Source organism: Stigmatopora nigra, chromosome 11 (assembly GCF_051989575.1).
Source record: "Stigmatopora nigra isolate UIUO_SnigA chromosome 11, RoL_Snig_1.1, whole genome shotgun sequence".
Taxonomy (NCBI): Eukaryota; Metazoa; Chordata; class Actinopteri; order Syngnathiformes; family Syngnathidae; genus Stigmatopora; species Stigmatopora nigra.
The window spans coordinates 2,543,669-2,558,545 of NC_135518.1; the positions used below are offsets into that span (position 1 = coordinate 2,543,669).

Consider the following 14,877-nt stretch of genomic DNA (forward strand, 5'->3'; position numbering starts at 1 on the left):
GCACAAGTGAATTTGACACGGTTTTTGACTTGAAGAACTAAAAGAAGTGTGAGCATCCATGGCTTCACTCGGACAAATCATCTTCTACATGTAAGCAAAGAAACCTTTTTTGGTGTAAAATAAGTAATAATTAGTTGTACTATCATCAATAGTACAGCCATTTAAAGACACAATGTTAGAATGAATTACTATTATACTTTAATGAAAAATGAAGACTAAATCAAAATGTAACCTCTTATACTTGAATGAAGGCTAAATGTGTGTATGTATATCTGTGTGTGTGTTTGTTTAGCATGGTCACACTTATAGTTGTCTTCTCAGCATTTATCATCCTCATCATGTCCTTGACACTTTCAGGTAAAATTTTTAAGATTAACTAAGTCAGCCAAAGTTTACTACATATGTTTACATACAATGTCATTACAATTCAAATCCATTGTGAAAACATAACTTTAGTTATATACAGTTGTGGTCAAAAGTTTACATATACTTGTGAAGAACATAATGTCATGGCTCTCTCGAGTTTCCAGTTACTTCTACAACTCAGATTTTTCTCTGATAGAGTGATTCCTTTCCTCTAAAGCAAGCTTCACAGTGGGCAATTCCCAGTCCCCAATGGCGAATTTGCGATCTGTCGGAAGTAAACCTTCGGAACAAAAGGCACAGTGGTGCACCTTCCCATCCCCCAGTTTGCACTGAGAGAAGCCGGCGCCGATTTCTGCTTCCAAGGCACCAACCTCCAAATAAACTGCAGTTTAGGGTCCGGGTGGGCAAAAACAGGGGCGGACTTACCTTATTTACTCGCATATAAGCTGTATTTGTCGCTTTAACAAATGATGACTGAATCGAGGTTATGGCTTATATGGGCATAAAAGGTGCAAGTTGACAAAGACGAAACGCTTTAACGCAAAAAAATGCAGCTGATACCGCCATTTACTTCAAAATAGAGAAAACAAACAAATAAAACGCTAAACAGAATTAATTATAACGTCTATGAATAAAATTCAAGAAAAAACATGTATACAGACGCTCCCCTACTTACATTCAATTTGCAAACAAACGGTACATACGAACATGTCTGCAAATTGCGTTTATGTCGAAAAATGTTCATAAGTTTGATTTTGTATTGCGCGCCTTTTTCCGAGTAGTGCTTCTTACCGCCGCTAATACAGACGACTGGTGCTGTGAGAGCTCAGCTCACCCAGCGTCTAACTTCCTCTGCAGTGCGGAAGTACGTGACGTATCTCCAGTACGCAAAGAACCTTTTTCATTTTTACCATTAAATATCTTGTGCATCCATTATTCAATTTGGTTGGTGAAAGCGAAAGGCTTCTAGTGAGGGAGGTGCAAGGAAGAGGCAAGCCATTTAATTTGAAATGAAAGTGGCAATAATAAAGAAGCTTGATGGGCGTGAGAAAGTGGTGAGCGTTGCACGGGAACACTACAACTTGAATCGTTCGACCGTCTGTACCATTTATAAACCGAGAGATCGAGCAGCAGGAACCAAATATTGAACGTTGCACAAAGTATAGCAAATCAATTGAATGATTCCATGCAGTGCTATCATATCATTTATGATGAAAAAAAGAAAAATGTGCAATCGTCATTAGATAGCTTCTTTCGGCCAGTTTCTCATAAATCTCTCTCTCCATCTCTCTAATGTATGTATACACTACTGTATGTATTCTCTTCATTTTATTAAATGTTTTTATCAGTACAAACCAATGCTCGTTACTGATACAAGCCTTAAACATACATATGCACTTTGTATAAACCTTCAATATACTTGTATAGGCCTTAAAAATAAATTATAATACAAACTATAGTACTGAATCAACTTCAATTTGAACAATTTCAACTTATGAACACTTTCAACTTATTAACAAGCGCTCGGAACCTAACTCGTTCGGAAGTAGGGGGAGCATCTGTATTGCACAAAAGGTGAAAAAACTTGTGCCCGTTATTGTTTGCTCAGGGCGTCGCCATTTTCCTGCAGTTAAACGTGCTCTGACTGGCCAGACACGAGTAGCCTAGATACTGCATTTACTCACATATAAGCCACCCGTCCGTATAAGCCGGACCCTCAAAGTTGGCTTTAAACTTTTTAATTTTACAATTTCTCGCATATAGGCTGGCCCCCTGATTCACCGATTTTCACCTCCATATTCATGGTTATATTAAGGAGTACAAATGTGTTACTTGAAGGGGAAACTTAAGAAAAATCATCAGTGGTATTTCTGAGATATTGCATGAATCAAAAGCACATCGTTAGGGTCACTATCATAAGGAAGTTAATGTCTGTCTTTATAAATGCAAAATATCAAATTATTCAATTGTAAAAAAGAAATAAGTCTATCTTGATGAGAACCTGATGCTTTTTAATGACATAAATTCCAATTTTCTTACCAGAAGTTTAAGATGAGGCGGCCAAATATTACTGACGAATAAGACTTAAAAAGAAAAAAAAAGAAAAGCAGTATTTTGTTTTATTTCATAATCACAAATGTACAATCATTTCTTTTTTGTGTTCCGGAAGAGAGGGTGTTGTTCGCACGTAGACGAATTAGTAGTAGTATTCATTTTATTTAAGCAACTTTAATATTGCACTCCTCAGGTATTTTTGGGGTGATATTTATGAGGTCACCCAGGACCCATTTGCTGTAGTGTCATTGAAAGTTTTTTTTTTCTGTAAAGGTAAATTATCCCTGGTGCAGAGCCTCAACAGACTTCCTGTTGCCAATATTGGTAAAGACCATACACTCAGCTGCTTCTTGCCCCAAGACAGTGAGCAGAGTACACTTGAAAAAGTGTCTGTCACATGGAGGAAAAAATCACTGGCAGGAGTCGTTTACCATTATGAAGATGGTGCCGAGAGCAACGGCGAGCAGGACTCAGAGTTCGATGGCAGGGTGGAGATCTTCACTGATCTTGTGGTTAAAGGAAACGCTTCACTGCTGTTGCGGAGGGTCCGACTCCGCGATGCAGGCGAGTACACATGTTCGCTCAGCCACTCACGAGGCAACGGGAATGTCATTATCAAGCTCAGGACAGCAGGTAGGAAAAGCTGACTGTCGAGTTGCACTGCTTGCTTTGATAATGAAAGAGCAAGAACATGCGAATGCAAAATGACTGTTTTTACATTTTTCTCGTTGGTGTTGTGAACTCCGAACAAAAGCAATAGTTAATTACTAATTTCATAACAAAACAAAAAATATTGTTTCTTTTGACATTGATTTGAAATTTGCTGAAATTAGTCTTCCACGGTTTGATTCAAGAGCCTTCGGCCAATTAATTACATTATTTCATACACATTTAACATATCTGGTTACATTTTACGTAATGAAATTAAATAAAAGCTGAAAGTTGTTTAAGATTTATTTGCAGAAAAAAATCAGACATTGGAAAATAAACTACCGTATTTTCACGACCTTAGGCCGCACTAAAAAGTATACTTGTTTTTGCCCTTATACTGATTAAATGAAGAGAAGAATAAGCAGTACAGTAATTTTTCCTTAAACCAGCTGGAATAGGCTCCCGCAACCCCCACAACCCTTACGAGGATGCGCGGTATGGAAGATAATTTATACGCAATGTATTTTAAGGCAGCCCAGTGGAGCGAGTAGTTAGCGCGTCGGCCTCACAGCTCTGGTGTCCTGGGTTCAAATACAGGTCATTTCCATCAGTGTGGAGTTTGCATGTTCTCCCGGGGCCGACGTGGATTTCCTCGGGTACTCTGGTTTCCTCCCACATTCCAAAGACATGCATTGTAGGCTAATTGGGCACTCTAAATTGCCCTTAGGTATCGGCAACAGGGTGCATCGTTGTCCGTCTCCTTATGCCACCGATTCTGGGATAGGCTCCAGCACCGCTCGCAACTGTAACAAGGATAAAAAGGTTTCGAAAATGAGATGAGGGATGTATTTTAAGTTTAAAAAAAAGAATAAAATTTAAAAAAGAATAAAATTTATTCATTTTCTGTTACGCTAATCCTATCCCAGCTAACTATGGGGACCAGTACAGGAGAAACCCTGAATTGGCAGCCAGGCAAACGCAGGGCAGGACCATTCATGCTCACACTGCTCATACATAGGGGCGATTTAAAATGTTCAAACACCCTAAGGTGCATGTTTTGGAGATATGGAAGGAAACCAGAGTACAGTGTTCCCTCGGTTACCGCGGTTAATGGGGACCGGGACCACCCGCGATAAGTGAATTTCCGTGAAGTAGGGATTCCCCTTCAAAAATACTTAATTTGAATTTAATTCAATTTTATTTTTTATTTTTTTTACCCCCCTGCATACCGTACACCATAGAGAATACGGGTAGATAGAGTGAAATTCATGTTATACGAAAAAAAACTGTTTCAATGTAATTTTTTTTTTCCCAAAAAAATCCACGAAGCTCTGAGTCCGCGGTAGGTGAAGCGCGAAGTAGCGAGGGAACACTGTATACGGTGAATACCCAGCCACGCCCAATGGTGTCATGTGAACTCCACAGAGGTCAGAGCCCAATGGGGATTGAAACCGCCATACCAGAACTATGAGGCTGTCATGCTAACGACTCACCCTCCAGTCCACCCAGAATAAAACTACAAAAATAAAATAACTACCTGTCTTCCTCAATTGAATAACTTGCCCAAAGTATTTTTATTGGTATATTTTTCTCAGAACATTACCCCTATGTTCACCCCTGGACGAAACTAGTTATTCTCTAACCAATTACATTACTAAGATGGGTCAATAAATACATGAACAACAGTATTTATTCAGTGAAGCTGTCTGTTAGGGTTAGTTGGGGTTTTGGTTGTTTTGTTTACTTTTTGCCTCTTGTGTCCCTCCAGACTTCTCTTCCTCTCACAACCAGCTGCGTGTACTTCGTTTTCAACCATTGTGATAGGTCCATGAATAATTATACTTTAATATAATTATAAAACACTGCAGGCAGACATCTGATTTAATTATTGACATTTAAATAAATGGTCTTGGTGAGTAGACTTATAAGTGAGAATACATTCAGACTTGGTCTCCGTCTCAGAATAATCGTCCCGAACAGTAATTTCTTGTACAGCTTTAAAGCCATAAATCAAAACAATTAGTTTACTGATTAATCCAACTGCGTAAGCAAGAACAAACAATCCTTCATTCGACATAACAATTCCATTAAGAAGCGAGAAAGGACGTCACGATGTAGGAACACTATTCGAGTATTCCCATAGGTGATTGATAGTCATCTGCTGGTATCAAGAGTCCTTCACGGCATCTTCGTTGCAAACCCAGATAAACAGTCCTCGGAGCCCGGGACTGGGTGAGATGTCAGGTCAACAGTCCTTGGCACGAGGACTCGGTGACTTGTTACAACCCCGAGTTCTCTTCAGACAATTTGAAGAAGCTTTCATACAAAAATGATTTTTCAAGGTACGGTTGGCAGGAAGGTCTGGAAGCCTTGGGAGGTCAGTGGTGGACGCAGGTGCAGTTCCCAGATAAGATTTGCAGCACCGCAAGACCGTCTGAATCCTTTTTGTTAATGTTTCCAGTAGTAAAGTTTATTAGCAAAGGCAAAACTTTACGATTCCACACTGTTCTGGTTCCTCTTTGTTTAGGCTAAGGTTTTCAGGAGCAAAGTACTTACTTCGTAGCAAGCAAATATATAATAATGTGAAACTGATAATAATGTCTAAAGTAAGTTTGATAGTAAATCAAAGTAGATTCCTCATTGCAAGCAAATATATAATAATGTGAAACTAAGAATTCTGACAACGGCTATCATTTTTAGCAAAATACGACATACCAATGCTCTATTGTGGCCAGGGCTGTGCCTTTACAGCTGCTTGCATTTAAAACTGGCTACTTATTTACTTATTATTTTTTAATATTTTTAGGTGCTTGTGAACTACTGTTCGACACTCCCAATATCTAAGAAAAGCTACACCCCTCTGATTTCTGCAATACAAAACAATTCAAAATACAGCAATGAATGTGAAAAATGCTGCCAGCCAAGGTGAGTATATACCCTAAGGGCAAATCTTTAAAAATAGCCCAGAATCTGGACCAATTAGACATTTGCCTTCTCTGAGTCAGGTTCACCATTAGACATTTATTTGTACCAGGAGGACGGAACTAAATATGGATTCAGTGGAAATCACCTGGTGTCAGCTTCGCCGTTAGACAGTCCCAAAGATCTAATAAAAATAGCAGAAATAAGGGGGGTGTACTCACTGTCGTTTGTGAACTTCACAAATGAGCAGCTAAAGTATCATGAATAGTGTGAAAATGAGTGGCATTTGGAAATAGTGTATACCATTAGTGTATGGAGTGGAAATATTCCACAAATTAATGAACATTTGCACTCTTATATTTTCTACTTGCATTCTTAAATTTTTGAGTTTGTCAGGAACAGTGACACATTGTTTATTTTCACCTCCTGTTAGCCTTCACAGCCCCCACATTTACATTATCAAGCGGTGTCCTGACTGCTAATGCAAGCAGGTGGTTCCCCAGGCCCAACGCAACATGGCTAGATGCTGACGGCAACGTCCTGCAGGCAAATACAAGCTTTATAGAGGGCTCTCCAGGGATATTTCAAGTGATCAGCATACTGCGGTCGGTCAATACCAGTGACACATACACCTGCAGGATAAAGAACGACTTGGTGGCATCAAACTCAGAGGCCATTGTAACACCAGGTAAGTTTCCCAGTGAAACAACAAGCATGTTGCATTTTGGACCACTGCATTTCAAAACCTAACAAATTTGATATTCATATTTTTCTTTTCCCAGGCTCTGTTGTTACCAGAGAAACATACTATACCTACAGCACTGCGCCAACCTTTCTCACGTCATATTTCAGAAACATAATGTGTGTGATTTGTGTTACATCTTTAATTTGATGCAACTTTCTTGTTTAAGTGCATCCCAGCAGAAGGCATCTGCTATTTCTTCTGGTGTGTAATAGTGGGGTGTGTAAATAAAAGCCACTATTTCCAGGAAGTGTCTGCCATTAGCGGGGGGAGAATTTTTTCAATGCCAGGATGATTTCAGCTGACGAACTTTGAGTGTTCCAGATTGCCCACCCTTCCTTGTGATGTCATTTGATACCCATTGTTCAATGGACGTGTTCAAGTTTACCTGTGGCTTTACTGTGCTGCCAGGGTGTGGCATCAGAGAATTCAATGCCACTTACAGGACAAGATTGAGAACTGCTTCCAAGCGACTACAGGAGGACTAGCGATACTACGTCCAGACTGTTAGCTTCCTCTTGTTCCTCTGCTTTTCAACACAGATAGATTTTGTATGCTTGTTATTCATTTTGAGAGATTAATACATACATCATTTTCTTATAATTTTCTGCCATTTTGTTTTCTCACACCTTTCATACAAATTAAATCAAAATATGTAATTTCATTGATAATTTTTCTATTAGCCTCTCAATTTCGCATCATCAATTGTTATTAGAAAGATCAAAATTCTTCAACTAAGCCAATCTTCAGAGAAAAAAAACATCGATCAAGGTCAATGGTCCCACATTGCAAATATTGGAATCGCCGATCACTGAAGGCCTGCACACCATAGTTTTGAAAGGGATACTCCTTTCCACACCTGCTTGTTCGTGTTCACTCAAAGTGACCTGTTTCTCACACGCACACACACACGCAAGCTCGGACACAAACATACAAGTTCCGTGAATAAGAATCTTATCTCATCAAGACGACAATCTCAGATCATTGTCCACAGACTCTACTAGAATTTGAATGCTTATGCAATTTGTGCAGAAATAAAATCTAGTTTTTTAAAGTCTACTTTTTTCGGGCACCAAGAGTCCCCTGGACGCATCCCCCGGGAGGTGTTCCGGGCACGTCCCACCGGGTGGGAGGCCACGGGGCCATGCTGAAGCGACTGCCCCGGCGACCCGACTTCAGATAAAGCAGGAGAAGATGACATGAGATGACAAATGAGACTTCCCTGCTTTAGAAGAAGGCACTGATGGTTACTTGCGTATGAGAAACCAAGATCGTGTACTGTAGAAAAAAGAAGAATTGCGAGAAGAACTTCAACTGCGGACAATATAATCAAAGATGATTTTATTTGTATATTTTCTTGTTTTTGGTTACCAGAATTGAGTTGATTCACGACATGTTTTGTTTTCCTATGTTTGTTAAAATTAAGGATTTTTTTACCATTCCAATAGTTTTGATATGTTTTATTTTTACTTAATTTGATTTCCTTGGGGCAACTCAGCAGCTCGAGTGTTGTCGGTGCAGGTTTTTGTTCCAACCGATTCAACACAAACAGTTTAACCAATGAGGTCTCTGCTGAAACAAGAATCTGACTGCAGTCCACTGATTGCAATTCTAAGATACCAGATTGGTGGAAAGGTTTCTTTTTATAGGTTGGAACAAAAACTTGCACCCACTACGGTCCTTTCTGGAATAGTTTGGAGACCCCTGGTTTAGCACGTCAGCTTCACAGCCCTGGGTTTTTTGGTTCAAATCCAGGGAAGGTCTCCAGCAGGTTAGTGTTTGGTTGCTCTTTCTTCAGTATGTAGCCTCTGCTGTGCTTTCTTGGCAAGTGCTGTGGTGTTTGCCGCCAAAATGAGATCAGCATGGACCGCCAAGAATTTGAGTCTCCACTTCCTCCACACATTCGCTGTTGATATCGAGGGCGGGATGGAGCGGCCTTGTTGCATCGGATGTCCAGGATGAGTTCTCTGGTTTTGGAGACGTTCACCACCAAGTTGTTGAGAGCGCACCACTTGCTGGGTGTAAGGACCCCATTTCTTTAGGCCGTCTCATTCCTTTCTGTGATCACCCCCAAAAATGTAGTATTGTCTAAAAATTTCAGTGCTAAGCGTGCGGGTAGATGAGAGTTAGTGACCGAGCTTCACATGCTGGGGTCAAATGACCAGAAAGTCCTTAATCCAGGAGCAGGTGGAAGGTGTGAGCTCCAGCTTGGCCAATTTCGAGATAAGAATGTCCGGCCTTTTGGTATTAAAGGCTGAGCTGTAGTCGATGAACCGCATTCTGACATAGCTCCCTCTTTTCTCAAGGTGGCTTAGACACCGTGGAGGGGGGTGATTATTTTCAGGGGATCTATTTGGCCAATATGCAAACTTATGTGGGCCGTGGATGAGGGGAAGACAGGCGTTGATGTGTTAAATTACCAGTTTTTCAAAGTACTTTGTGATGATTAATGTGTGAGCTACAGGGCGGTAGTCGCCCAGATTGTTTGCAGGTAACTTTATTGGTACTGGGATGAGGGTCGCCGATTTTAAGCAGGCTGGGACGGAGGCTTTTTGTCTTGATTCAAAAGTCCTAAACCTAATTAAGGATTAAGGTAGGAACACAAGAGTCAACAGTTCCAAACATGAGCATCACTATACAACAACAGTGTACACATCTCTTTTGTTTACTTTAGGTGACAAAATGATTTAACCAAATAGATATAACGTTTTTCTAACTTCAATTTTAACTTCACGATTTTATTTTGGGCTTTGTAAACTGGGTGGCTCAGTGTCGCAAGTGGTTCGCGTATTGACCTCACAGCTCTGGGGTCTTGGGTTCAAATCCAACAGTCAACAGTTCTATTTAAATATGTACCAACAGTGTACAAATCTCGTTTATTTACGTTAGGTGACAAAACGATTTAACCAAATAGCTATAACGTGTACGCAGCAAACAAAACATGGTTTAAACATATTGTAATGTTCCATTACTATGTTTGTTGGCATCCCAGATACTCCAACTTATTCCAATGGCGAGCCTCATAACTAAGTCTACTGAAAAAGGACGCTGTCACGTGCTCAACAGAGAAGTTACCAATTCGAGTAAGACCTGATCATTGTCTCACGATTGACTGCTTTTGCTGAAATACCCAGATGACAGACACAAAAATCTGAAAAAAATCCATTTCACTATCTAAATTTTCCAACTTGAATTTTAATTTTAGTTTAGCAAACAGGGTGGTCCGGTGGTGCGAGTGGTTAGTGTGTTGGCCTTGCAGTTCTGGGGTCCTGGGTTTAAATCCAAATCATGTCAATTTGTGTGGAATTTGTGTGTTCTGTTCAGGACTGGCTGGTTTTCCTCTAGGTTCTCCGATTTTCTCCCACCTTCCAAAAACATGCATGGTAGGCTGATTGGACACTCTAAATTGCCATAGGAAAGAGTAAGAGTGTGCATGGTTGTCGGTCTCCTTCAGTGTGTCCCCCGCTTCTGGCCTGGAGACAGCTGGGATTGGCTCCAGCATCCCCGTGACCCTAATGAGGATGACGTGGTTCGTAAAATGAGATGAAATGACTTTTGCAAACTCATCTCATCTCATTTTCTACCCATAGGTGGACCGACCTGATTGAAACCCATTCCTCCACTGTGAGGTCACCCCTGTTTTGCAAGATCGTCGGCTGCTCTCTGCCATCACTGGAAGACATTGCCAACCCCCGGTACCTCAGGAGAGCCGGGATCATTGTTGGGGACCCATGCCATCCTGGACACGGCCTGTTCCAGTTGATTCCATCTGGCAGACGCCACAGGTCCTACAAAGCACGGACAAACAGGCTCAAGGACAGCTTTTTCCCAACAGCCATCAGGACTCTGAACCTGCAGCAACACGAGACGTGACGACAACACTAATCCCTTCTATGAAATTAAGTCGCAGTGAAGTAACAGGAAGGTCGTTTGGCGTGAATCTGCCTTCTACAGGCTGACTGAGGGAGGGTAAGTAAGAAGACAGCGAGAGGTAAGTGATCCATCTTATTCTTGTTGGCATCGGTGAGGCAACTTGCAGTCGCTGGATTGATGGCGCTCAAGGAGGCGGAGAGCTAACAAGTATGAACATGTCATTAATGGGTCTTGCCTGGGAAGACGAACTTGTGGAGAAGCACTATATAATTTCATCATACGCTGCTGAGGGTATGATGACTACTAGGCTTTTTGTCAAGTCAATGATGACGACAATGCCTATGTCTGATTTTCAATTTTACAAACTGAATGTGAGAAATGCATTTGAATCAGATCAGATTAGATTAGATCAGTGGTTCTGAACCCGGGTTCTATCGAACCCTTCGGGTTCAGTGAGTTGGTTTCAGGGGTTCGGTGGAGCCTCTGCTGCGGACGTCAAGGCACATCAACTCATCATGCCTATACACGATAGCATGCCCCGCTTGACCATCAGTGGCTGCAGATGATCACGTGACATTGCTTGGCCAATAAGTGCTGTGAGGTATTTTACATTTGAAAAAAAAAATCATGATTTATTTTACACGGAAGTAGGGTTCAGTGAATCCGTGTATGAAACTGGTGGAGTTTGGTAGCTTTAACAAGGTTAAGAACCACTGGATTGGACTATTTCTAATTACGTTATTCACATTCAGTTTTAAATGCAATGCTTTGAATAAAAACTACAATTTTAAATTATATTATTTAGATTTTATTTAAGTTGTTGAGACTCGAGTAAATCATTCAGATTCAAGTTTAATAATTTGGAAGAGTTTAGCATTTTCACACTAAGTTTCTGATGGTGCAAATATCAGCCCATACAGTAAAATTGTTTATTGGTTTCGTGATGAGTAGTTTGGAATAGGAGCAGTGCTACAGAAAAAAAATAAAACCTATTCATTTTGGGGGCGTGGGTCCAATCCCCGCGTTAGAGGAAACATTGGACACGAGGGTCCCTAATAGTCTTTGGACCGCCTCCGCAGAACCCTGGCGTCCTTCCATTGGCCCACCGGTGACAAGAGGTATCGAGTGTCCCATTGGGACCATGAACACGCCAGCGCCTGCATTCCTCTGGGATTTCACAACGAGGGCAAGTTAAAAAGTTATATTTTAATAAACTTTTAATGGGAGTGAGTGTGGAAATATTTGGTACTACTGAGGGATTTTGAAGCAAGTGGGCGAAAAGTGCGGTTTGTTTATTTGGCACCGACAATGTCCAAAGAAAAAGATCTTTCGGAACAGCTGGCGAAAGAAGACGGAGTGTTAGTTAACCCCAGAGCAGTTTGTACAGTGTGTAAACACTTGTATCGGGAACCTAAAATTCTCCCGTGCCTACACACATTCTGCCTCGACTGTATCAGCCGCCTGGAACCCTTTTCGGTTGCCGCTAGTGGCCACGGGAACAGTCATCAACAAGCAGGCGTGCAAGGAGGAGCGCAGAAAGAGGAGGCGACAGAAAAAAACGTACGGGTTACGGTGTTGTGCCCTCACTGCGATTCCGAGGTGGACATTCCTGCTTCAGGGCCGGCTGGCCTGAGCACCGACCATCTGGCGCTGGACGAAGTTTTCCTCGAGACCTTGGTAAGCGATGGCCCGCTCGGATGTGACCTCTGTGGGGAAGGAGGCGCCGAGAGCCGTTGTGAGGTCTGCTGTGTCAACTTATGCGAGTTCTGTTTACAAGCGCACAGGTATTTATTTCATGACTATCTACCTCATTTTCTCCCATCGTACTCCTCTCAGTATTATCACAAATACCTACTTTGGTATAGTTTTATTATTTTTAAAGGGTTTAGTCTGGGCGGCGTGATGGGTTAGTGCAGCTGTGGGCAAACTTTTCGGCCCGGGGGCCACATTGACTTTAAAAATTTGACAAATGGGCCGGGTCAACACAAGATACGATACATATACAAAACTGCATTCTAATATATACATATGAAACATAAACAGAAAAAAAGGACTAAAGTATTAACATACTCATCATTCACCATTAAAGTATAAAGTACAAAGTAAAGTAAAAAGGAATGTCTTGGCCACCTCAAAATTATTCTCGTATCTAGAGATAATTATTTTCTCGAAATTGTCCTTGTATCTCGAGCTGCTCGTATGTAGAGGTACCACTGTATGCATTTTACACATCTTTTCCAAGGGTCAGGGTGCTTGAAAAGTGACTCTCATATCGCATTTTTGTTAAAATTAGTGCAGACTTTTGAATCTCGCCGTCCTACTTGAAATGAGAAAAGTTGTTATAATAATATATAATTGCTCTTGTGCTACTGAAACTACCGACTACGCAATAGACCTCAGTTATTTGGAGCGCACAAATTGTACTGCAAACGGGTACATGACAAAATCGGATGCTGTACTGTGCACTGCACATATTGCGGTATATGCAGTGGTTGTGGTATCGGCTCAGCGCTAATATATATCTGCATGTGTATGCAATGTATGCCGTCCACAGGCGTCAGACACGCACATCATCGCATTCCATTCAGCCATTACAGGAGCTTAAATCCCGGGGTCACCTCTGCCGTCCCGTCCTGTGTACTCACCATCCTGGCCAGGAGTTACTACTCTTTTGCCAGCTCTGTGACCTGCCAGTGTGCATTGAGTGCACCTCAACTCTGCACTCGGAACACCGCTGCTGCCCATCCCATGAAGTTATAGGTTGCTACAGAGACTCCATCAAGACGCTGATAACTGTCCGCCTGCGACCACACCTGCAAAGACTAGAACAGACATTGCAGAAGGTGTGGCAAGTTGGTCATGTCTTATTCTCTTTCATTTGCATGTGTTTCCAATGTTCTCTAGGTAGAGGTTTCCCAGGAGGCTTTGCACAACAGAGTGGAGGCTGCTGCCACTGAGGTGCGTAAATTTGCTCAAGGCTATGCCAGGGCGGTGGAAACGCACTGCTTGGACTTATTGCGTCGACTGGAGGAACTTCACCTTCAACGCCGGTATGATTCCAAGCCACCAATGACATGTTTGAGGTTGACATGTACTGCATGTTGGTTTCAGGAGAAAAACTGGCATGATGTATGTTGATAAATTGGATTCTGGATGACATGCACATATATACAGTGTTCCCCCGCTACTTTGCGTTTCAGCCATCGCGGACTCAGAGCTTCGCAGATTTTTTTGGGGAAAAAAAATACAAATATTACATTGAAACAACATATTTTACAGTTTATTTTGTTCTAACATGAATTTCACTTTCTCTACCCGTATTCTATATGGTGTACAGCAGTGTTTTTCAACCTTTTTTGAGCCACGGCACATTTTTTTTACATTGGAAAAATTTGTGGCACACCACTAACCAAAAATTTTACAAAATGACACTCTGTATAGTATATTTAATTACAATATAATTTCTCAATTTATTTATACTCAGTCAGTGTGAAACCTGGGCCTGTTTAGATGAACACAAAGCCGATATCCTGGCAGGAATAGAAGAAAGACACACACGAAGCTCTTCTTCAACAGCTCTCAGTCTCTCTCTGTTTTTAGTTTTTATAGCAGTTAGGCTTGAAAAGCTCAGCTCACACAGATATGTTGTGGAAAATGGGAGCAATGTCAGAACAGCTTTGTTGGCCAGAATGGGGAACTCCTTGGCAGCAGTCAACCAAAAACTGTCCAAAGGAAGATCAGCAAATCTTAGTTTTAAACCACGATCCTGTTTCAGTTCAGTTAGTTCCTCCTGCTCTTGTAAAGTCATGTCCTTTCCAACAACTGATGCCGAGCTGTATGGGTCCCTAACCCAGTCAAAGCATTCAGTGGAGGCTGAAGAGAAATAAAATGACAACTTCTCCTCAAGACTTTTCAAATGTTTACCTATTACCTCAGACAGTACAGCAGTGTTGCTTTGCTGTTTGTCTGTGAGTGGGAACATCTCCAGGTTGGCACGTTGCACATGTTGTTGCCAGAGATGCACCTTTAAACGGAATCCATTTATTTTATCTGTGCTTGTAAGCAGGTTTTCATTTCGGCCCTGCATCCTTGTGTTCAGTTCATTAAGATGATGAAATATATCAGCCAGGTATGCCAACTTTGCGCACCACTCATCACTTGCAAACAGATTTGAGTAATCAGACCTCTCATTTGTCAGAAACATTTTAAGTTCCTCTCGCAGCTCATACACACGGGTCAGCACCTTACCGCGCGACAACCATCGGACC

The 14,877-nt window shown here is 41.5% G+C and overlaps 2 protein-coding genes and 1 long non-coding RNA gene across 3 annotated transcripts in view; 2 read left to right on the forward strand and 1 right to left on the reverse strand.

Moving 5' to 3' along the window:
• Window positions 1-7,339, forward strand: vtcn1 (V-set domain containing T cell activation inhibitor 1). Its single transcript, XM_077728284.1, has 5 exons — window positions 1-90; window positions 293-357; window positions 2,695-3,054; window positions 6,428-6,682; window positions 6,777-7,339. Exons 1-5 carry the CDS (start codon window positions 59-61, stop codon window positions 6,884-6,886), a joined length of 822 nt encoding a protein of 273 aa, XP_077584410.1. The 5' UTR covers window positions 1-58; the 3' UTR covers window positions 6,887-7,339.
• LOC144204352 (uncharacterized) lies at window positions 3,816-12,320 on the reverse strand. Its single transcript, XR_013327878.1, has 3 exons — window positions 12,174-12,320; window positions 10,337-10,524; window positions 3,816-3,875 (listed from the first exon to the last, which is right to left on the reverse strand). It is a non-coding gene; the product is annotated as an uncharacterized LOC144204352 (long non-coding RNA).
• The window catches only part of trim45 (tripartite motif containing 45), a 23,881-nt gene continuing 20,720 nt past the window's right edge, over window positions 11,717-14,877 (forward strand). Inside the window, exons 1-3 of the mRNA XM_077728282.1 lie at window positions 11,717-12,393; window positions 13,164-13,452; window positions 13,514-13,659. Of these exons, the coding sequence (XP_077584408.1) occupies window positions 11,918-12,393; window positions 13,164-13,452; window positions 13,514-13,659 (911 nt within the window). The 5' untranslated portion in view covers window positions 11,717-11,917. The remainder of the gene's footprint in view (window positions 12,394-13,163; window positions 13,453-13,513; window positions 13,660-14,877) is intronic.

Coding starts and splice junctions, on each gene's coding strand:
- vtcn1 (XM_077728284.1), top strand. CDS start 59: ATGGCTTCACTCGGACAAATCATCTTCTACAT. Junction 358..2,694: donor CATGTCCTTGACACTTTCAG/GTAAAATTTTTA, acceptor TTTTCTGTAAAG/GTAAATTATCCCTGGTGCAG. Junction 3,055..6,427: donor TATCAAGCTCAGGACAGCAG/GTAGGAAAAGCT, acceptor ACCTCCTGTTAG/CCTTCACAGCCCCCACATTT.